Source organism: Pleurodeles waltl, chromosome 4_2 (genome assembly GCF_031143425.1).
Source record: "Pleurodeles waltl isolate 20211129_DDA chromosome 4_2, aPleWal1.hap1.20221129, whole genome shotgun sequence".
NCBI classification, from domain to species: Eukaryota; Metazoa; Chordata; class Amphibia; order Caudata; family Salamandridae; genus Pleurodeles; species Pleurodeles waltl.
In genome coordinates this window covers 208,955,093-208,977,974 of record NC_090443.1, presented here as the reverse complement: position 1 = coordinate 208,977,974, position 22,882 = coordinate 208,955,093, and the positions used below count along the sequence as shown (strand labels likewise).

Genomic DNA, 22,882 nt, shown 5'->3' with positions numbered 1-22,882 from the left:
GCTTGGTGCCCCTATTGTTGTTTCTCCGGAGTCAGACAATGCTATTTCTGAGGTCAAGGTCTCTCCCTCTCAGCGTCGAACAACACCAACGCCGGGAGCAGCGCCATCAGAGTCGGGTGTTCATTCATTTACTGAGTCTTAACCTCTTGCCCTTCCGTTGGAGGGGCCTGGACATCCTCAGCCTCCTTATTCAGGCACCAGTCCGCTTTCGCACGCAGATTGTTTGCTTGATTTAGCCAATGCAAGTGGTCTTAATTCCTCGCCGACATCCAGCCTCCTATCATCCTGTGGTTTGGCTACTGAGGCTAGTTCTGTTTTTGTAGATATGTTGAAACGGGTTTCGGAGGTGTTGCATTTACAGCTTCCTACAGTGCAATTGTCCACCGATCCATTACTAGTCCTTACAACCTGACCAGTCTTCTGTAGAGCCGGTCCTTCTTTATTCTGAGGCTCTTTATGCTATTCTCTTCGGAGTTTGGACCCAGACAGTTTCTGGTCCCCTGTTGAGCGTTTTTTCTCCCACAGACACAGGCCATCCCTGGAGGATCCTGTAGGAAAATGCCACTGTTTACATGGTCACCCCCCACCCCCTCACACTTTTTGCCTAATGTTGATGCAAGCTTTGATTGGAAGTGTGCTGGGACCCAGCTAACCAGGCCCCAGCACCAGTGTTCTTTCTCTAAAACTGTACCTTTGTTTCCACAATTGGCACAGCCCTGGCACATAGTTAACTCCCTTGTAACTGGTACCAAGGGCCCTGTGGCCAGGGAGATCCCTAAGGGCTGCAGCATGTATTATGCCACCCTCAGGGACACCTCACTCAGTGCATGAACACTGCCTCACAGCTTGTGCGTACTGGTGGGGAGAAAAAGACTAAGTCGACATGGTACTCCCCTCAGAGGGCCTTGCCCACAACCCACTGCCTGTGGCATAGGTAAGTCACCCCTCTAGTTGGCCTTCCAGCCTTAATGCAGGGTGCACTATACCACAGGTGAGGGCATAGTTGCATGAGCACTATGCCCCTACAGTGTCTAAGGCAATTCTTAGACATTGTAAGTGCAGGATAGCCATACTGAGTATATGGTCCAGGAGTTTGTCATTACGAACTCCACAGCACCATAATGGCTACACTGAATACTGGGAAGTTTGATATCAAACCTCTCAGCACAATAAACCCACACTAATGCCAGTGTGGGATTTATTGAGAAATTCACACCAAGGGCATCTTAGAGATTCCCCCTGTATCTTAGCCCTGCTATTAGTGTGTGACTGACCGGTCTGTGCCAGCCTGCCACTTTCAGACGAGTTTCTGACCACATGGGGTGAGTGCCTTTGTGCACTCTGTGATTAGAAACAAAGCTTCTCCTGGGTGGAGGTGCTTCACACCTCCCCCTGCAGGAACTGTAACACCTGGCGGTGAGCCTCAAACGTTCAAGCCTGGTGTTACAATGCCCCAGGGCACTCCAGCTAGTGGAGATGCCCGTCCCCCAGACGCAGACCCCACTTTTGGTTGCAAGTCCGGGGAAATAATGAGAAAAACAAGGAGGAGTCACCCCCTCAGCCAGGTCTACCCCTAAGGTGACCAGAGCTGAAGTGACACCCTCTTTGGAAAATCTTCCATCTTGTTTGGAAGGATTTAGCCCAATAGGGATAGGGGTGTAGCCACCCTCAAGGACAGTAGCCATTGGCTACTGCCCTATGACCATAACACACCCTTAAATTCAGTATTTAGAGGGGACCCTGAGCCCAGGACTTCAGATTCCTTATGACCTACAAAGGAGGATTGCGGACCTGAAAAACCCCGCAGAGAAGAAGGAAGACAACAACTGCTTTGGCCCCAGCCCTACCGGCCTGCCTCCTACTTCAGAGAACCTGCACCACATCGACACATCCTGCAGGTCCAGCGACCTGTGCCGACTCAGAGGACTGCCCTACACCTAAAAAGGTTCAGAAACACCCATGGACAGTGGACTTGTCCAACCAAGAAAGAAGAAACCATCTTTAAAGGGACTCCCACCTCACTCCAGAAGCTTGAGTCCCCAACACTCTGCACCCGACACCCCCGGCCCATGTCCAGAGAAACCAACTATCCACAGAGGACCCCCAGGCAACTCTGATGACGTGTCCACCCTGGGCTGACTTCCATGCACCCCCACGACGACGCCTGCAGAGGGAATCCCGAGGACCTCCATCATGGCGACTGCCCAGGACGAAGATATCTAATGCCTGGAATAAGCGCTGCAGCCCCCAGGCCCGTGAGAAACTGACCACCAGTGCAGCAACGACCAGCAGGCGCCCCTCACCCTTGCCCAGTTGGTGGCTTGCCCAAGAGGCCCCCCTGTGCCCTGCCTACAGCGCTTAAGTGACCCCCAGGTCTCTCTATTGATTTCTATCTAAAACACAACACCTACTTTGCACACTGCACCCGGCCGCTCTTGTGCCGCTGAGGGTGTATTGTGTGTGCCTGTTTGTGACCCTCCCCCCGTGCTCTACAAAACCCCCCTGGTCTGCTCCCCAAGGACCAGTGGCAATAATAGATAATACTAAAGTTGGTTTCTTCTTGGTTGTTTGGACAGAGCCGCTCTCCTCAGGTTTCTTGGTCCTTTGGGTTGCAGGGCAGTCCTCTGAGTCGGCAGAGGTAGCTGATCCCGCTGGATGCGTTGCTGTTGCAGGCTCTTTGAGTCTGGAGACAGGCTGGTAGGGCTGGGGCCAAGTCGGTTGTTGTCTCTGTCATCTCTGCACGGCTTTCAGGTCAGCAGTCCTTCTTGTTTCAGGTCGTCAGGAATCTGTTTTCCTGGGTTCAGGGTTGCCCCTAAATACTCAATTTAGGGGTGTGTTTAGGAATGGAGGGCAGTAGCCAATGGCTACTAGCCCTGAGGGTGGCTACACACTCCTTGTGCCTCCTCCCTTTGGGGAGGGGGCACATCCCTAATCCTATTGGGGGAAATCCTCCAAAGCAAGATGGAGGATTTTCTAAGGCAGGGGTCACCTCAGCTCAGGGCAACTTAGGGTCTTTCTCTGTGTTGGGGGCGGAGGGGTGGCATCTCCACTAGCTGGACTACCCTGGGGTGATGTTACACCAGGCTTGAGCCTCACCCCCAGGTGTTACAGTTCCTGCAGGGGGAGGTGTGAAGCACCTCCACCCAGTACAGGCTTTGTTCCTGGTCACAGGGTGCACAAAGGCACTCACCCCATGTGGCCAGAAACCCATCTGGATGTGGCAGGCTGGCGGATACTGTAGGAGGCTGGCCTGGCTTATAGTGAGTACCTGATGGCACTTACACCTTGTGCCAGGTGCCAGTAGATTAGTAGTGTTATAGCAGCTTAGGCTGATAGAGGTAGCTATAGCGGAGCAGCTTAGACTGAACTAGGAGACATGCAAAGCTCTTACTATACCACTTATATCATATAGCACTATATCATAAGAATCACAATACTCAGAGTTACTAAAAATAAAGGTACTTTATTTTAGTGACAATGTGCCAAAAATATCTCAGAGAATATACTCCCTTAGGAGGTAAGAAAAATACAAAACATATACACACAAACCGAAATCGGGTAAGTAAACAGTTAGAAAAGTAGTGTAAGCACTGTAGAATACAATAGGATATAATAGGCCTAGGGACAACACAAACCATATACTAAGAAAGTGGAATGCGAACCACTTAGGGACCCCAGACCTAGTGTAGTGTGTAGAGGGTCACTGGGAGTGTAAGAAAACACTAAGGGTGTCCAAGATACCTGTAGGAAAGCTGGTAGTCTTCTTGCCTTTGTTGCAGTTTTGCAGGCGTCCTGGAGCAGTCAGCAGTCGATCCTTGACAGAAGTCGAAGAGGGAGATGCAGAGGAAATCCTTTGTTCTACCTCCCTGGGACTGGGCTGCCCAGACCCCAGGAGGACAGAAGCCTGTCTGTGGGTTGGCAGCAGCGGTAGCTACAGTGCAGTGAAAACCCCAGAGAGCTGGTTTCCCCAGTACCCAGGGTCCATGCTAGAGCCCCTCGGATGCATGGGATTGGCACCCCAATACCAGATTTGGCATGGGGGGACAATTCCATGATATTAGACAGTTACCATTGTGAAGCTACATAAAGGTATTGACCTATATGTAGTGCACGCGTGTAATGGCGTCCCCGCACTCACAAAGTCCAGGGAAATTGCCCTGAACAATGTGGGGGCACCTTGGCTAGTGCCAGGGCACCCTCACACTTAGTACCTTTGCACCTAACCTTCACTAAGTGAGGGTTAAACATCTAGGTGACTTATAAGTTACTTAAGTGCCGTGTAAAATGGCTGTGAAATAACGTGGACGTTATTTCACTCAGGCTGCAGTGGCAGTCCTGTGTAAGAATTGTCTGAGCACCCTATGGGTAGCAAAAGAAATGCTGCAGCCCATAGGGATCTCCTGGAACCCCAATACCCTGGGTACCTAGCTACCATATACTAGGGAATTATAAGGGTGTTCCAGTGTGCCAATTAGAATTGGTAAAAATGGTCACTAGCCTGTAGTGACAGTTTTCAAATCAGAGAGAGCACAAGCACTGAGGTTCTGGTTAGCAGAGCCTTAGTGACACAGTTAGGAACCACACAGGGAACACATTCAGGCCACAACCTATGAGCACTGGGGTCCTGGCTAGCAGGATCCCAGTGAGACAGGCAAATACAAACTGAGACACAAGGAAAAATGGGGGTAACATGCCAGGCAAGATGGTACTTTCCTACATCTGGAAAATAAGATTTTCTCTTCCAGGGGATCCTCATCAATAGTCATAAACATTGAATATTCCCGCCCTTGTGCGGGGACCCCGGAGCATATATAAAAATACACACATATTATACATGTGTAAAACAGCAATGCAGGCTATAATGTTAAAACAGGCTAAAATGCTTTATTTCTATGAAGTTTTTTTTTATTTTTTTTTATAATAAAATTACAATAGAGAATAAATATCTACCCAAGCCCCCAAAACTGGGCTTAGGGAAGTAAGCAGCAGTAAACTCTAGAGAAAAAGAGAAAAAACTGCATTGAAAAACAATGGAGCATTCTTAGCCAATAGGCTGCATGCAGGTTAACACAGGAGAACCATAAAAACTTTGGCACCGTGCCTTTAAGACCCTGAGCACCTCCAGTATCCCACCATGCCTCAGGGGTGAAGGAAAGGTGACAGTTGGTTCACAGTTAGGTCAGTTCTTTTTTCCGGCTTCTTCTGAGAGGATCCTGGAGCATTGAGCTCTCAGTTTTTCTGAGTTTTTCTCAGAAATATTCTTTAAAAAAGCGTTTTTTCACTTTTCATTCGACAAATAACATCTTTGTCTGAGCTAGGCAGTTTTTTCCTGACAGAAAAATGCCTTCACTTTTTGTCAAATGCCCTGCTTGTGGCAAGAAGAAGGCCCAGTCAGATCCCCACTCTCTGTGTATAGTGTGCCTGCCTCAGAGTCACTGCCCTGACACTTGTAAGTACTGCAAGAATATGTCTAAGAGGACTCTGAAAGACAGAGAGAAGATCCGGCTACATGGGCTTCAGGAGAGGCAAAGAACATCGTCCTCCTCACTTCCCAGACAACCAGCAGGCCATTCTCAGGAGAGAATGGCTCGGTCGACGTCAGCAGGTAGGAAAGTACCTGTTTGTTCACCGTCTCACCCGACGTCGAAGGAAACGGCGTCGAGGGATCATCATCGCAGGGGCAGGTCTCCGTCGACGGCAGCCCGCCGATCGACGTCGAGCCATCGCCGGCGTGCCCGGACGCCGCCAAAGGCTGTGCGCCCCCCGACGTCAGGACACACGACGCCGAAATCACCACGACGGCATGAGAGACATCCGCCGTCGACCTCCCACCGCTCCACGTCGAGGCACATGACGGCGAGCAGGTCGAGGTCCAAGGATCGCCGTTCGACGTCGAGGCACTCTGCATCGAGGCACTCTGCATCGAGGCACTCAACGTCGAGGCAAGAGCAACCGGCTGGGCGCCCTTCGACATCGACACAGCCATCGACGTCGACACAGGTTTTACCTGTCCCACAGGGAGCAGAACATCGCCCCACGCCAGACAAGGCCGCGCCATCTCCAGTGGTCTCCATACCGAGCGACTCTTCTCGGTCAAGAGCGGCATCATCGGGGCATGTCTCGCCCATCAATCTATCTCCGAGATGGCTGGAGAGCCTTAACAGACCAGCGGCCTCCCCAGATTCGCAATATTCGCGAATGTATTCACCTACTGCCTCCCTGCCAAGAACGCCATCACCGACAGCCAGGGCAGGACGGGCTCGTTCTGCTCCTCGCCAACCGGCCGCGAGGCCTAGGCGCTCTGCTACAGCGTCTCGCAGCAGGTCTCGTTCTCAATGAAGATCCAGGTCTCGTTCAAGAAGAAGATCACCCTCTTGGTCTTCATCAGGTTCATCTGTGGGGCGTTACTCACCCACCCTAACAGATTCACCACCTGCTAGAGTCTCACCGGTGGATGACATTACCACGTTTAACGAGGTGCTGCTAAGAGGAGCGCAGAAACTCAACATAGAGGTTCCAGAGCCATCTACCTCCTCATCAGTCATCTTTGAGACTCTACAACAGAGATCAGCATCAAAAAAGCTGCTGCCTCTAGTGCCTGGTTTGTTGCAGCCAACCATGGACACTTTTCTGGCCCCAGCCTCGCTTAAATCTGCCCCGGCTAGGATTCTCAAAAAATACAAGGCTCCCGAACAGGACCCTTTGTTCCTCAGGAAGGATCCGCCACCGGACTCGGTTATAATAGCTGCCGCCCGAAAGACCCACTAGGTGGCATCTTTATCCACGGTACCCCCGGATAAAGAGAGCAGGAATCTAGACTCTGGGGAGAAAGATATGCGGGACGGCGGCTTCGGCAATGAAAGTCTCCAGTGCTTCTGCGCTCCTGGGCAGGTATGATCGTTCTCTGTGGGACTCTCTCAGTAGATTCACAGAAAAATTGCCCAGAGAGGACAGACAAGATTTCCAGGAGATGCTGCAAGAAGGATGCCTGGTATCCAACCAGGTTATCAGCGCGGCAGCAGATGGGGCAGATTTAGCTGCTCATGGGTACGCACATGGAATCTGTGCAAGGAGATCTTCCTGGCTGAGACTCACTGGTTTGAAACAGGAAGCACAACAACGCATCCTGAATCTCCCATTCGCCGGGAACTCTCTATTCGGTGCCCATGCAGACGAAAAAAAAGGCCTGCATGAAGACCGAGGTGGATACCATGAGGGCAGTGGGCCTGGAAAGAAAGAAAGATTTCAGGCGGAGGTACAGGCCGTATGACAGGCGCCCTTTCCAGCAGAGGGTTCAAACCCCTCATTGGTCTCAAAGGTCACAGCAACGACAGGGACGCCCTCTTTTTCAACGGAGAAACACAAGGGAGCGAGGGTCAAGTAGACCTCAACAGTCCACTCCGAAGGCACCCACCAAGCAATGAAATCTCGCTTCCCTCGACACTTGACACCACTCCGGTGGGGGGAAGTATTACAGCTTATCTTCACGAGTGGCACTCTATCACAAGAGACAAATGGGTGCTCAATATTGTCGAACATGGCTATTCTCTTCTTTTCAAACAGCCTCCACCACACTTGCCACCAACCAAAGACAATCCATCTCATCTCAGCTTGCTACGCAAGGAGGCTCTCGCCCTCCTACAAAAGAATGCCATAGAAAAGGTTCCACCTGCACGCAGAGGACAGGGGGTCTACTCCCGTTACTTTCTGGTAGCTAAGAAGGGTCGAGAGGGCGTTTTCAGGCCAATTCTGGACCTACGGCTGCTGAACAAATACATAAGGAAACAGAAGTTCAGGATGCTAGCGCTTCACCAGATTTTCCCTCAACTACATCAGGGAGACTGGATGTGCTCCATCGACCTGCAGGATGCGTACTTTCACATCCCAATAGCTCCCAAACATCGAAAATTCCTGCGCTTCCGAGTAGCGTTACAGCATTACCAGTTCAGAGTTCTACCCTTTGGCCTGAAATCTGCCCCAAGAGTTTTCTCGAAATGTATGGCAGTGGTGGCGGCGCATCTTCTAAAACAAAGGATATACATATATCCATACCTAGACGACTGGCTACTGAAGGCTTCTTCTCAGGAGCAGGCGAGAAGCCATCGGGACATTGTACTCTGAGTTTGCGAAGCTCTAGGTCTTCAGGTCAATTACCAAAAGTCAACCTTGATTCCAACACAGAATCTTCACTACCTGGGAGCTATCATAAACACAGAACTCCAAAAAGTGTATCCTTCGGAGGAACGACTATCCTCAATAGGCAGAAAGTGTCAGGACCTGTTGAGAGCCAACGCACCTACGGCACGTCAGGTGACATTGCTGCTGGGCTCCATGGCATCATGCATTTTTATTGTCCCAAATGCCAGACTCCACATGAGACCCCTCCAAGAGGCATTGGAGACCAACTGGAGCCAAAGGACAGGTCGCTGGGAGGACACGGTGCAGTTACCGGCGGTAGCACTTCAGTCATTGAGATGGTGGATGCACAGACCTCACCTGTCAGTGGGTGCTCCGTTTCACCAGGTGTTTCCATCCGACACCCTAGTAACGGATGCGTCTCTTCAGGGATGGGGGGCTCATCTGGGTCCTTTTCAAGCGCAGGGTCTGTGGTCAGACAAGGAAAAGCAGTATCACATCAATCTGCTGGAACTCAGAGCGGTCCATCTGGCTCTCAAGTCTTTCATACCACTAATTCAGGGGAAAACGCTCTTAATACAGACGGACAATACTACCACGATGTATTACTTGAACAAACAAGGGGGAACGAGATCCCTACCCCTATCGCAAGAGTCCCAAGCGATATGGCATTGGCTCCTGGCCAGAGGAATGTCAATTACAGCGGTGCACCTGCCAGGTCAGCAGAACGTGGAAGCAGATTTTCTGAGCAGACACCTAGAGGACGCTCACGATTGGGTCCTACACGGCGAAGTCGCAGAATACATCTTCGCGCAATGGGGTCGGCCTCAACTGGATCTCTTCGCAGACGAAGTAAACAACAAATGCCCAGACTTCGCATCCAGGTTCTACCGTCTGGGATCTCGAGGGAATGCCCTGTTGATCGACTGGTCAGGGATATTTCTCTACGCTTTTCCGCCGATTCCCCTCATTCCAGCAGTGATCAGCAAACTTTACAGATCCAGGACCAGAATGATTCTTATAGCGCCACAGTGGCCCCGTCAATTCTGGTACACAGATCTCCTCAACCTGTCGGAAAAACCTCACAGGAGGCTGCCGTGCAGACCGGATCTTCTGAGCAGAATGGAGGGCAGAATTCTACATCCCAACCTACCCTCTCTGAGCTTAACAGCATGGCTCCTGAATTCCTGCAGTATGGGCACCTAGGGCTCTCACAGGAGTGCATGAACATCTTGAAAGAGTCCAAACGGCTTTCCACGCGGCGTTCTTACGCTTTTACGTGGAAGAGATTCTACATATGGTGCTGTCAGCAAGGTCATAATCCCATACGGGCTCAGGAGGGTGTCATACTGTCCTATTTGCTTCATCTAGCGAAGTCCGGTCTGCAGGTATCATCTATTAAGGTACATTTGTCTGCTATTACAGCCTATCGCAATTCACCTTCTCAGGAATCCTTCTTTACGAAACCTGTAGTCAAGGATTTCTTAGAAGGTTTGAAGAAAGTTTTTCCGCCCATTCGGAGACCTTCTCCTCCATGGGAGCTGAACATAGTCTTGGCAAAACTTATGGGCCCTCCTTTTGAGCCTATACATAAGGCCTCTTTACAACACCTTACGTGGAAGACGGCTTTTCTAGTGGCCATTACTTCAGCGAGGAGGGTCAGTGAAATCCAGGCCTTGTCTTCCAAAGAACCGTACACGGTTTTTCATGACAATAGAGTGGTTCTACGAACTCACCCATCTTTCCTTCCGAAGGTGGTGTCAGAATTCCATATCAATCAGACCATATCTTTACCGACTTTCTTTCCCAATCCGGAGACTCCGGCAGAGAAAGCATTGCACTCCTTAGACTTGAAAAGAGTGCTGAAATTTTATCTGGATAAGACAAAATCGATTAGACACTCTAACTGCTTGTTTGTAAACTATGGTCATTTGAGGACAGGAGAGGCAGCATCTAAACGAACAATATCAAGATGGATAGTTTCTTGTATTGTTAATACTTACCAGCTAGCTAATAAACAATTACTAGCGCGGCCTAGAGCGCATTCCACAAGGGGAAAAGCGGCTACTGCTGCCCTCCTTAACAATGTTCCGATATCTGAGATTTGTAAGGCTGCTACATGGAAGTCTGTACATACGTTTACTAGACATTACTGTTTAGACTCAGATGCAAGAGCGGATGCCCAAGTGGGGCAGGCCTCTCTAAGAAATTTATTTGCATAATACGTATCTATTCCTGCACTTCTATCGGACAGTCCGCAGAGTTTAGGGATGGGCTTGCTAATCTATTCAATGTTTATGACTATTGATGAGGATCCCCTGGAAGAGAAGGATAAGTTACTTACCTGTAAATCCTAGTTCTCTTCCAGGGGTATCCTCATCAAAGTCATAAACAACCCACCCTTCTCCCCGGACGCACGTCTCCTAGAAGTGCAGGACAGACTGTATCTTGAATCAGTTACACAGATTGTCACCGTAAAAAAGAACTGACCTAACTGTGAACCAACTGTCACCTTTCCTTCACCCCTGAGGCATGGTGGGATACTGGAGGTGCTCAGGGTCTTAAAGGCACGGTGCCAAAGTTTTTATGGTTCTCCTGTGTTAACCTGCATGCAGCCTATTGGCTAAGAATGCTCCATTGTTTTTCAATGCAGTTTTTTCTCTTTTTCTCTAGAGTTTACTGCTGCTTACTTCCCTAAGCCCAGTTTTGGGGGCTTGGGTAGATATTTATTCTCTATTGTAATTTTATTATTAAAAAAAAAAAAAAAAAACTTCATAGAAATAAAGCATTTTAGCCTGTTTTAACATTATAGCCTGCATTGCTGTTTTACACATGTATAATATGTGTGTATTTTTATATATGCTCCGGGGTCCCCGCACAATGGCGGCAATATTCAATGTTTATGACTTTGATGAGGATACCCCTGGAAGAGAACTAGGATTTACAGGTAAGTAACTTATCCATTTTGGGCCAACTGGGTAATGGGGAGATTTTCCAGATTTATAAATCCCTGGTAATAAATGCCCAACGTCCCTGACCCCTCTGAGTGACAAATGTGAAGTCCATGTGAGGGAACTGGATGAAGTGGACTGGAGTGATGCCTGTATGTCCCACTGCACTTTGGTGATTACTGCTTTATATAGTTTAAATACTTGCATCAAGCATACATGACCCCTCTCCATTTGCTTAAAGCTGGCCTTCTTGCCTTCTCTATGTGCTTCAGGAGCAGGAGCTCGGTGGACAATTTTTTTCCACGTGGTCTGGCTATGTCTTGTTATCCAGAACTATCCAGGCAGTACTGGGTGTGTTGTCTTCTGTGGTTGGTACAGCCATTGCCAGGGATCCCAAGATCAGTCTACTGGGTGTACCTGATGGCCTAGAAGGAACCAGGGAAGATAGGATATTGGTGGGAGTGGGCACGATTGTTAAAAGAGATATTGGCCGAAACTAGACTTCTCTCGTAGGGGATTTCCATGTATAGTCATAAGCACTGAATAGTTCTGCACGCCCGCGGAGACCCCGGAGCACTGTTCTGAAATGTCTTCTTAAGTGTAGATGTTCGCCTTTCTTGAGGAAGGCCTGCAAAGTCACTTAAGAATGTCAATGTGCAGCCTAGAGTAAAGGCTACAAAGGACAAATTGTTCATTCTTTTTGGTTGAAAAAAGGGTACTGTAGTATAGATATACATTAAAAAACATGTATATACTAAAGATGATGCAGAATATTTTTTTTACAACTTTATATAAGGATGAAGCAATGCAGGGCAGTGTAGCCCATAGGCTGCCATTATACAGAGTGAAAATAGAGCTCTGCCTTTAAGAAGAGATAGACTTCCTGTATCCCATCATGCATAGCAAGAAGCAGTTGCCTCAGTTCTTTTTTCCGGCTCCTTCTGACAGGGCCCTGAAGCATTGAGCTCCACCTATTGATAGGTTTTTTTGACTAAATTTCACACAAATTCTTTGGATTTAATTTTCACTCGACGTCTTTCAACCAGATTGAGTGTTTTCTGTCTTTTTTTTTTCAAATTCTGACAGAAATTTAAGGCTTTTTTCCATCAACATGCCTTCTCTTTTTGATAAGTGCCCTAGTTGTGGCAGAAAAAAGGCTAAAACAGACCCACATCAAGTCTGTATTATTTGCCTGCCGTCTTCTCATAAACCTGATGCCTGTGACATCTGTAAAACCTTCTCCAGGCGCACCCTGCGTGACAGGGAGAAAATTTGCCTTCAGGATAAGGAGGACAGTAGACAGAGGACACAATCCACAGGCAAGACCACAGAGCGAGGGGAAGGTCAGTCTTCCACCAGGGCTCTGACTTCGTCCTCTGGAGCAGCTTCCAAAACTGTTAAAAAATGACACGGGTCCCCGACGACATCGAGAACATCGACGTCGAGACAAGGAACAACGCCGACATGCTCACCGCCGAGAACCAGCTCGCCGTCGAGTAAGAGACATCGCTCGCCGTTGAGAGCATTATCGGCGACGAGACGGCGCAGACATTCGCTGTCGAGGAGTTCTCTGTCGAGGTCACCGTCGACACGACAGGAAAGGTCGACGTCGAAGGACAGTGCTCGCCGTCGGAGACGATCGACGTCGAGGCAGATCGCTGTCGAGGGGCTCCCAACAGCGTGAGGAATCAACGTCGAGAGTTACACGTCAACCTCGTACTTTGACATCTAGAAGCTTGTGGACATCGAGAAGGAATTCAAAGAGACCAAGGAGAGTTTACACCACTTCTGAGTCCTCTGCTTCTCTGATTCTATTGCCACCTTCTCCTCAGCCATCTCCTTTACCTCTGACACCTTTGGCATCTACAGCTCCTCCTCCGATACCACCTTCTGAGGCGGCCCCTGTAACTCCTGCAGGATCCACAAGACATTTGTGTCATTCCTTGAGATGTTCCTCTGCGTCTAGACACCGTCATTGGCATGATTCAAATCACAGGTCTCGTTGCTCCCACCGTAGGCACTCATCTTCATCCACAAGAGATTACTTTCTGACGTTATCTGACTCCCCGTCTCCGAGAGTTTCGCCTATAGATGATGTGAATACTTTTCAGGAGGTATTAATTTGCGGTGCTACCAAGCTTAACATCCCCCTGGCAGTACCCACTCCAACAACCTCTATCATATTTGAGACATTACACCAACGTTCCTCGGCTAGGCCATTACTACCGTTGGTCCCAGGGTTACTGGAACCGGCAATGGACATTTTTCTTACACCGTCCACAACCAAGACTGCACCTTCCAGACTCATAAAGAAATACCGTCCTCCTTAGCAGGACCCTTTATTTCTGAGGGCGGCTCCAGTGCCCGATTCGGTGGTAATCGTGGCTGCCAAAAAGCTGCATTCAACGTCTCCTTCGTCCTTCTCTCAACCAGACAAGGAGAGTAGAAAGATTGATGCCACAGGCCGGAAAGTTTACTCAACATCAGCCATCACCATGAAAGCGGCTAGTGCCACTGCCCTTATGGGCAGATATGATCGCGCCCTTTGGGATTCTATGCTACAATTTGCTGATCACCTTCCCAAAGACAAAAAGGAGGATTTCTTTGAAATTGTAAACAAAGGCGCCATGGTCTCGAACCAGGTTATTAGTGCGACTGCGGATTCTTCCATTTTATCTGCTCATGGTTATTGTCATGGCGTATCCTTAAGAAGACATTCCTGGCTACGCCTTACTTCACTCAAGCCAGAAGCGCAACAGAGGATACAGAACCTCCTTTTTTCAGGTTCCACTTTGTTTGGGTCTCATGCGGACGATGAGATGTCTAGGATGAAGACAGAACCAGACACACTTAAGGCAGTGGGCATCGCGAAGCCAAGAGAACAGCGGAAAACGTTCCATCCCTACCACTGTAGATTTTTCTCTCAAAGGCTTCCAACTCCGCAATGGGTGCTGCCTAGATCCCAGCACCAACAACACCAGAGACCGTTTTCCACCCAGTGAAAAAAACAAGGGGTCGCTCCACACCACAGACCGCCCAAGGAGGACGTCAAACATCAGCGTTAAAACTCTGAATCCTTACTTCCCCCTCTTCCGTTACCCACTCCGGTAGGGGGAAGTATTTCGCATTACCTGGAAGAGTGGCAACGCATAACATCAGACGCCTGGGTTTCAAATACTGTGCAGAATGGCTATTGTCTCAGGTTCATAAACCCTCCGCCTTCTATTCCACCCAACCCGGTAAAATACCACCTTGACGCTCTCAAAGTAGAGGTCAGAACCCTATTGCAAAAGAAGGCGATAGAACCTGTTCCAATGAACCGGCAAGGAAAGGGAATCTATTCAAGGTACTTCCTGGTACTGAAAAAAGACAAGCACGAGTTCCGACCCATCCTCGATCTAAGAATAGCAAACAAATGGATTTGCAAAGAAAAATTCTGAATGCTATCCTTACACCAAATCTATCCTCAACTTCATCAAGGCGATTGGCTCTGTTCAATAGATCTCCGCGATGCTTACTTCCACATTCCCGTGGTCAAAAGACAAAGCCATTACCAATATACAGTGCTTCCCTTCGGCCTCAAGTCAGCACCCACGACGTTTTCCAAATGCATGGCGGTGATGGCAGCCCATTTAAGGAAACATCGGATCTTCGTCTATCCCTACCTAGGCGATTGGCTCATAAAAGCATCCACATCCCAAGAGGCCCAAGGGCATTGCAATTGGACCTACCAACTACTCCAGAAACTGGGCCTTCAGGTCAATCTCTCCAAGTCCACGACATCACCTGTACAGAGGTTGCACTACTTAGGCGCCATCATCGACACCACTCAAGCAAAGGTGTTTCCTTCGGAGGAGCGAGGTTTATCAATCCTCCAGAAGTTCCAGCTACTCGAGAAAGTCCCTCAGACCACTGCAAGGACGGTATCCTCTCTCCTGGGGTCGATGGCGTCTTGCATCTATCTCACTCCCAACGCTCGCCTCCATATGAGACCTTTACAGGAGTGCCTGGAAAACCAATGGAATCAACTAGTAGGCAATTGGGAGGACAGCATCCTTCTTTCTCCTCATGCCATTCAATCCCTCAAGTGGTGGTGTTCTCCGAGCAATCTCCTGAAAGGGATGCCATTTCACCAACAGCCTCCCACTCAGACGATAGTCACGGATGCATCGTTGCTCGGATGGGGTGCACACATGGATCACCTACAGATTCAAGGCTCTTGGTCGCAGAAGGAGAGATTACATCACATCAATCTACTAGAGTTACGTGCAGTCCATCTTGCGCTCCAGGCCTTCCTCCCCGCATTGACTGCGAATACTCTGCTTCTCCAAACAGACAACATGGCAACCATGTATTACTTGAACAAGCAAGGGGGCACCAGATCCAGAACTCTGTCTACGGAGGTCCAAACAATTTGGCACTGGCTTCTAGCCAGGAACTTAGCAATAATAGCAACTCACCTGCCAGGCGTACAGAATGTCCAAGCTGATGCCCTCAGCCGAGCAATGGACGAAAACCACGAGTGGGTTCTACACGACAATGTAGTCCACTCCATCTTTTCCATGTGGGGTACCCCTTCTATAGATCTGTTCGCAACCCCAGAAAACAAAAAATGCCAAGACTTTGCCTCCAGGTACTACCATCCAGGGACATTGGGGAATGCCCTATGGATAGACTGGTCAGAAAAATGTATTTACGCCTTTCCACTGCTTCCCCTGATCCCGACAGTCTTCCTCAAGCTGTCCCACTCCAACACCAAGATGATTCTCATCGCTCCAGAGTGGCCACGCCAGTGGTGGTTCCCGGACCTTCTTCACCGATCACTCCGTCCACATATCAGACTGCCATGGCGCCAGGACCTTCTCACGAAGTTTCGAGGCCAGATGAGACATCCCAACCTCTCGTCTTTGAATTTGCCAGCATGGCTCCTGAGCTAATACAGTATGGTCACCTTAATCTTCCTCAGGACTGCATGGAGATTCTAAGGGAGGCAAAACGGCCTTCCACAAGAACAGCTTATGCCTTCAAGTGGAAAAGGTTCTGCATATGGTGTTCGGACAAGAACTTTAACCCAATGACATGCGAAAAAGAAGCTATTCTTCCATATCTATTACACCTAGCGAAGTCTGGCTTATAGTTTTCATCCATCAGAGTACACCTTGCAGCTCTGACAGCATATAGGAAAAGTCCTTCACAAACCTCTTTCTTTAAAATTCCAGTCATTAAAGATTTTCTAGAAGGTTTAAAAAAGGTTTTTACTCCTACTAGACATCCATCTCCTCCATGGGAGCTTAATATAGTCCTTTCAGGTCTTATGCTACACCCCTTTGAACCCATACACAAGGCATCCCTCCAACATCTTACTTGGAAAACTCCCTTTCTTGTAGCAATCACTTCAGCTCGCAGGGTTAGTGAGGTCCAGGCCCTTTGCGCTCAAGAACCATATACAGTTTTCCATTCCTCTAAAGTGGTAATGAGAACACATCCTAAGTTCCTACCTAAAGTCATTTCAGACTTTCATGTAAATCAGACCATTTCCTTACCAACTTTCTTCCAAAATCCATCTACTCCTGCTGAGAGAACACTACATTCTCTCGATGTAAAGAGGGTTTTAAAATGTTATTTAGATAGAACTAAATCATTGCGCAAGTCACAACAGCTGTTTATTAACTATGGCCCAGTTAGAACAGGCCTGGCCACCTCCAAACAATCCTTATCCAGGTGGATTGTCTCATGTATCTTGCTCTGTTACCAGTTAGCCAATAAATCCCTCAATGGCAGACCTAAGGCCCATTCCACTAGGGGCAAAGCAGCCACTGCTGCTTTAATGAGAAATATTCCGTTAGCAGATATCTGCAAAGCGGCTACATGGAGATCTGTCCACACCTTTACTAAGCAGATGCTCAAGTAGGACAGGCTTCTCTTAAGAATCTCTTTGCGTGATTTATTATTTCTTTATTGTTCTGTCTACTCCACCGCTGTCATGGGGACGGGCTTGCTAATCTATTCACTGCTTATGACTATACATGGAAATCCCCTACGAGAGAAGGAATAGTTGCTTACCTGTAACTCCAGTTCTCTCGTAGGGGTATTTCCATGATAGTCATAAGCAACCCTCCCTCCTCCCCGGTGGAGTTGACATGATAATAATTATAATAATAATAATAATATTAATAATGAATGATATTTTCAGACTCCTTCATGTCAGCTAACAAGCCTACAAAAAGAACTGAGGCAACTGCTTCTTGCTATGCATGTTGGGATACATGAAGTCTATCTCTTCTTAAAGGCACAGCTCTATTTTTACTCTGTATAATGTCAGCCTATGGGCTACACTGCCCTGCATTGCTTCATCCTTATATAAAGTTGTAAAAAGGTTTGTGAAAGATTTTTTCAGCATCATCTTTAGAATATGCATGTTTTTTAATGTATATCTATACTACAGTACCCTTTTTTCAACCAAAAAGAATGAACAATTTGGCCTTTGTAGCCTTTCGTCTAGGCTGCACATTGACATTCTTAAGTGACTTTGCAGGCCTTCCTCAAGAAAGGTGCACATCTACACTTAAGAAGACATTTCAGAACAGTGCTCCAGGGTCCCCGCGGGCGTGCAGAACTATTCAGTGCTTATGACTATCATGGAAATACCCCTACAAGAGAACTGGAGTTACAGGTAAGAAACTATTCCTTTCTCAGCAGTCCCTGGCTCACAGCCTGGACGCGGGGCATGGTGGTGTGGTAAGTTAAAGGGAAGTCATTGATGAGGCTCGGGGATGTCCCCACAAATATGATAGAATCTAGAAAAAGTGGTGGGACCATCACGGTACCAAGTGATCTTGGGACTTAAAGCCATTGTAACTATGGGTTCTGTGATTTTCACAGTTAGCTGGGAATGCGAGCGGATACTGATGTACTTGCTTGGGGCAGAAAAACATGGTGGTGTTCTTACTATGCAAAATTGTATTAGAATATTTCTATAACAATAGTTTTTGATTCAGTTAGATCTTAAGAAAACATTTTCAAATTAGCATGTTTTGAAAAAAATATTTGTTTTTAATAATTAATCGTTGCTTGATCCTACACATAGCTCATATATTCTAAAGTTAAATAATTCAGTGATGGCGAAATCAACTTCAACCAGAAAAAAAAAGCTGAGTCGTTCTCCTGGAATAAATCTGTAACTTGCAGATTAAAAGCAAATGTGTGCAGTTGATGTATTTGTCGGTTGAACTTTATTACTAGTTCATAAAACATAGTCGTGCAGTATTTTCTTTTACTGTCTATTTCAAAGGTTTGGACTAATTTAACAAGTCATCACTCATTCCAATTACAGTGAACCTTACCCTGCTTGGCAGAACACACTTTCATAGTGTAGTCTTAGATTTTCATATTAATATTGAGAATATTGTCTGTCCCCAGCTTTATGTGGGCAGCCAGCTGCAGACTTTTGTAGGAGGCTGGCCTGGCTTATAGTGGGTACCTTGTGGTACTTACACCAAGTGCCAGGTCAAGTTATCCCTTAGTAGAATAGAGGTGTTTCTAGCAGCTTAGGCTGATAGAAGGTAGCTATGGCAAAGCAGTTTAGGCTGAACTAGGAGACATGCAAAGCTCCTACTATACCACTTATATCATATAGCACAATATCATAAGAAAACACAATACTCAGTTACTAAAAATAAAGGTACTTTATTTTTATGGCAATATGCCAAAAGTATCTCAGAGAAAACCCTCACTTAGGAGTTAAGTAATAAACACAAGATATATGTAACAAACCCAAAACAGGTAAGTAACAGTAAGAAAAGTAGTGCAAACAATGTAGAATCACAATAGGATGCAATAGGTGAACATAGGTCTAGGGGCAACACAAACCATATACTCCAAAAGTGGAATGCTAATCACAAATGGATCCCTGACATATGGGAAGTTGTAGAGGGTCGCTGGGACTGTAAGAAAACAGTAAGGGTGTCCAAAATACCCCACCCCAAGACCCTAAAAGTAGAAGTAAAGTTACCCTACTACCCCAGAAAGACACAATAGTCGTGATAGGGGGATTTTGCAAGAACCACAAGCACCAGGAAAACACTGAAGACGGATTCCTGGACGTGAGGACCTGCAAGGCAAGGGGACCAAGTCCAAGAGTTGCAATAGTTTCTGGTGGGGGTTGGGGGGGGGGGCAGGAGCCCAGGAAACCCCAGATGAAGGTGCAAAAGGGCTGCCTCCGGGTGGAAGAAGCAGAAGATTCTGCAACAATGAAAAGGGCTAGGAACTTCTCCTTTAGATGGAAGATGTCCCACGGCGTGCTGGATGTTGCAGAAGTGTTTCCACGCAGAAATACCGCATACAAGCCTTGCTAGCTGCAAGGGTCGCGGTAGAGGTTTTTGGGTGCTGCTGGGGACCAGGAAGGACCAGGATGTCGCCCCTTGGAGGAGGAGACAGAGGGGGCGCTCAGCAACTCAGATAGCCCCCACAGAAGTACCGGAGCAGGCACTTACAAGATTTGTGAAACCGGAGTCACAAAAGGAGGGTCCCACGATGTCGGAATCCAACTCAGAGGGTTGAGCACTGCAAGACGGAGTGCTGGGGACCCAGGCTAGGCTGTGCACAAAGGAATCCTTGGAGAAGTGCACAGAAGCCGGAGCAGCTGCAAATCACGCTGTACACAGGTTTGCAGTCTGGCGTGGGGAGGCAAGGACTTACCTCCACCAAACTTGGACTGAAAGATCACTAGACTGTGGGGGTCACTTGGATCCAGCTCCTGTGTTCCAGGGACCACGCTCATCAGGATGAGAGGGGACCCAGAGGACCGGTGATGCAGTCTTTTGGTGTCTGCGTTAGCAGGGGGAAGATTCCGTCGACCCACGGGAGATTTCTTCTTGGCTTCCAGTACACAGTGAAGGCAGACAGCCCTCAGAGCATGCACCACCAGTAAACAGTCGAGAAAGCCAGCAGGATGAGGCGCTACAATGTTGCTGGTAGTCGTCTTGCTACTTTTTTGTGGTTTTGCAGGCGTCCTGGAGCAGTCAGCGGTCGATCCTTGGCAGAAGTCAAGGAGGAAAGTGCAGAGGAACTCTGGTGAGCTCTTGCATTCGTTATCTGAAGAATACCCCAGAGGAGAGACCCTAAATAGCCAGAAAAGGAGGTTTGGCTAACAAGAAAGGAGGTTTGGCTACCAAGAGAGGTAAGAACCTATCAGAGGGGGTCTCTGACATCACCTGCTGGGACTGGCCACTCAGAGCAGTCCAGTGTGCCCCCAACACCTCTGAATCCAAGATGGCAGAGGTCTGGGACAGACAGGAGGAGCTCTGGGCACCTCCCCAGGAAGGTATTGGTCAGGGGAGTGGTCACTCCCCTTTCCTTTGTCCAGTTTCGCGCCAGAGCAGGGCTGGGGGATCCCTGAACCGGTGTAGACTGGCTTATGCAGAGATGGGCACCATCTGTGCCCATCAAAGTATTTACAGAGGCTGGGGGAGGCTACTCCTCCCCAGCCCTTCACACCTATTTCCAAAGGGAGAGGGTGTAACACCCTCTCTCAGAGGAAATCCTTTGTTCTGCCTTCCTGGGCTGGGGCTGCCCAGACCCCAGGAGGGCAGAATCCTGTCTGAGGGGTTGGCAGCAGCTGCAGTGGAAACCCCGGAAAGGTTGTTTGTCAGTACCCGGGTTCTGTGCTAGAGATCTGGGGGATCATGGAATTCTCCCCCAATACCAGAATGGTATTGGGGTGACAATTCCATGATCTTAGACATGTTACATGGCCATGTTTGGAGTTACCATTGTGACGCTATACATAGGTAGTGACCTATGTATAGTGCACGCATGTAATGGTGTCCCCGCACTCACAAAGTTCGGGGAATTTGCTCTGAACAATGTAGGGGCACCTTGGCTATTGCTAGGGCGCCCACACGCTAAGGGCCAGATGTAGCAAAGGTTTTTACCCATTCTGTGTATATGGGGAAAAGTGTTCGTACATATGGCCCTAAGTAACTGGGCACCTAACCTTCACCAAGTGAGGGTTAGACATATAGGTGACTTATAAGTTACTTATGTGCAGTGAAAAATGGCTGTGAAATAACGTGGACGTTATTTCACTCAGGCTGCAGTGGCAGGCCTGTGTAAGAATTGTCTGAGCTCCCTATGGGTGGCAAAAGAAATGCTGCAGCCCATAGGGATCTCCTGGAACCCCAATACCCTGGGTACCTCAGTACCAGATTCAAGCGACTTATAAGGGTGTACCAGTGTGCCAATGAGAATTGGTAAATTTAGTCACTAGCCTGCAGTGACAATTTTAGAAAGCAGAGATAGCATAAACACTGAGGTTCTGGTTAGCAGAGCCTCAGTGATACAGTTAGGCACCACACGGGGAACACATACAGGGCATACACTATGAGCACTGGGGTCATGCCTAGCAGGATCCCAGTGGCACGAGGGCCAAAACAAACATACATACAATGAAAATGGGGGTAACATGCCAGGCAAGATGGTACTTTCCTACAACTTTCGTCTCCGTTAGGTGATTGAACTCCAAGTTGACTAGGAATTTCCTTCTCATATTTTTGGGGGTACTTTAGTCAATATATCCCATTGTTTTTAGTTTTCTGAAAAATCAGTAACAGGCCACTATGCTCTGTCCATTGTAGTTTATTTGTATGTGCTCATGCTAGCTCCTTATTTAGCCTAGTGACCATGATTGTATACTGGGTAGCACAGATTCAATTTTCTAAACACTAGATTTGTTTAAAGGTATTATCCCGTTTAGTGCATTGATAACATTGTACAAGAAGATTGAGCACTGAGAATATTTCTGCATTCTTCCCTGCAGCCATCAGCGAAGCGAGCTCGCCATGAGTATCCACACAGCAAGCAGTATGAGTTGCAAACAGAGGCAGCAGAGGCGGCTTTAAAGGCCCTATTATCACTACTGCAAAAGAGCCCGGCTCCTGATTGGCTGTCACAAAGACTACACGACTTGGAAACATTATTAATATCTTTAAAAGGGCAAGCCAACTGCAGCTAAAAATATGTAACCGTTCATAACGGGGCTCTCACCAAAGCGTTTTCTTGTCAATAGACATCTTTTCTAAGTGTCCTGGGCAAGCCCTTGAAATTTTTCAATTGCTCTGTAATTTTGAGTGGCACACTTTCAGAATAAATAACTTTTGGTAATTCATTTTCTTAATTTGTCACTACATATTCAATGATTTTATTAAATATTTTGTACTCAATTTTTTAAAACTTGAAGATGTGCAACCTGTATGCTGTATATATGTAACATCATTTCTAATATTCGTGCCACAGTATCACTACGTCTGTATTCTGTTTTTTAAGTGTCAATATTTTAAAACTTAAAAAAAAAATAAACGTAAATATTCTGGTCATTAATGTCAGTTATGTTGTTCTGATGCTTACTTCTTCCTACAGATTGCTCAGGTCATAAAACTCCCTCTGACACCCGACTCGTTCTGGAAATCTTGAAATGGTTCTACTGCGCAGATAAGAGGTGCAACAGCTCCAACTTGTTTCCAGTGCCTCCTTGGATGTAATGGCACTGAGATGCTCAGCATTGAAGCTTTTTTGCAAGCACTTTTTTTCCAGTTAATTTAGTGAAATATCCCGTGTGAAGAGATCAGCGGTGCATGCTTATCATTCTTGGCGCTCTCAAGATTTCTTTTCGGGCTCAATAACTCCTGCCCTTGGTGTTTGGATTCTGCGTGTGCTTCTGAATCTGCTTTCGGTTGCCTTCATGCATTTGCAGACTTTAAAAATTGAAAGGAATCTTCTTTCACCTCTGGAGGCCCTAA

General features: G+C 47.7%; 1 protein-coding gene across 2 annotated transcripts in view; it reads left to right on the top strand.

The window, feature by feature from the left end:
• Window positions 1–22,468, top strand: part of FIRRM (FIGNL1 interacting regulator of recombination and mitosis) — a 1,527,986-nt gene extending 1,505,518 nt beyond the window's left edge. For both annotated transcript variants that reach the window (XM_069231089.1, XM_069231088.1), the window contains one exon: window positions 21,904–22,468. In XM_069231089.1, coding sequence (XP_069087190.1) covers window positions 21,904–22,098 — 195 coding nt within the window. In that variant the 3' untranslated portion in view covers window positions 22,099–22,468. The remainder of the gene's footprint in view (window positions 1–21,903) is intronic.
• Window positions 22,469–22,882: the final 414 nt, after the last annotated feature.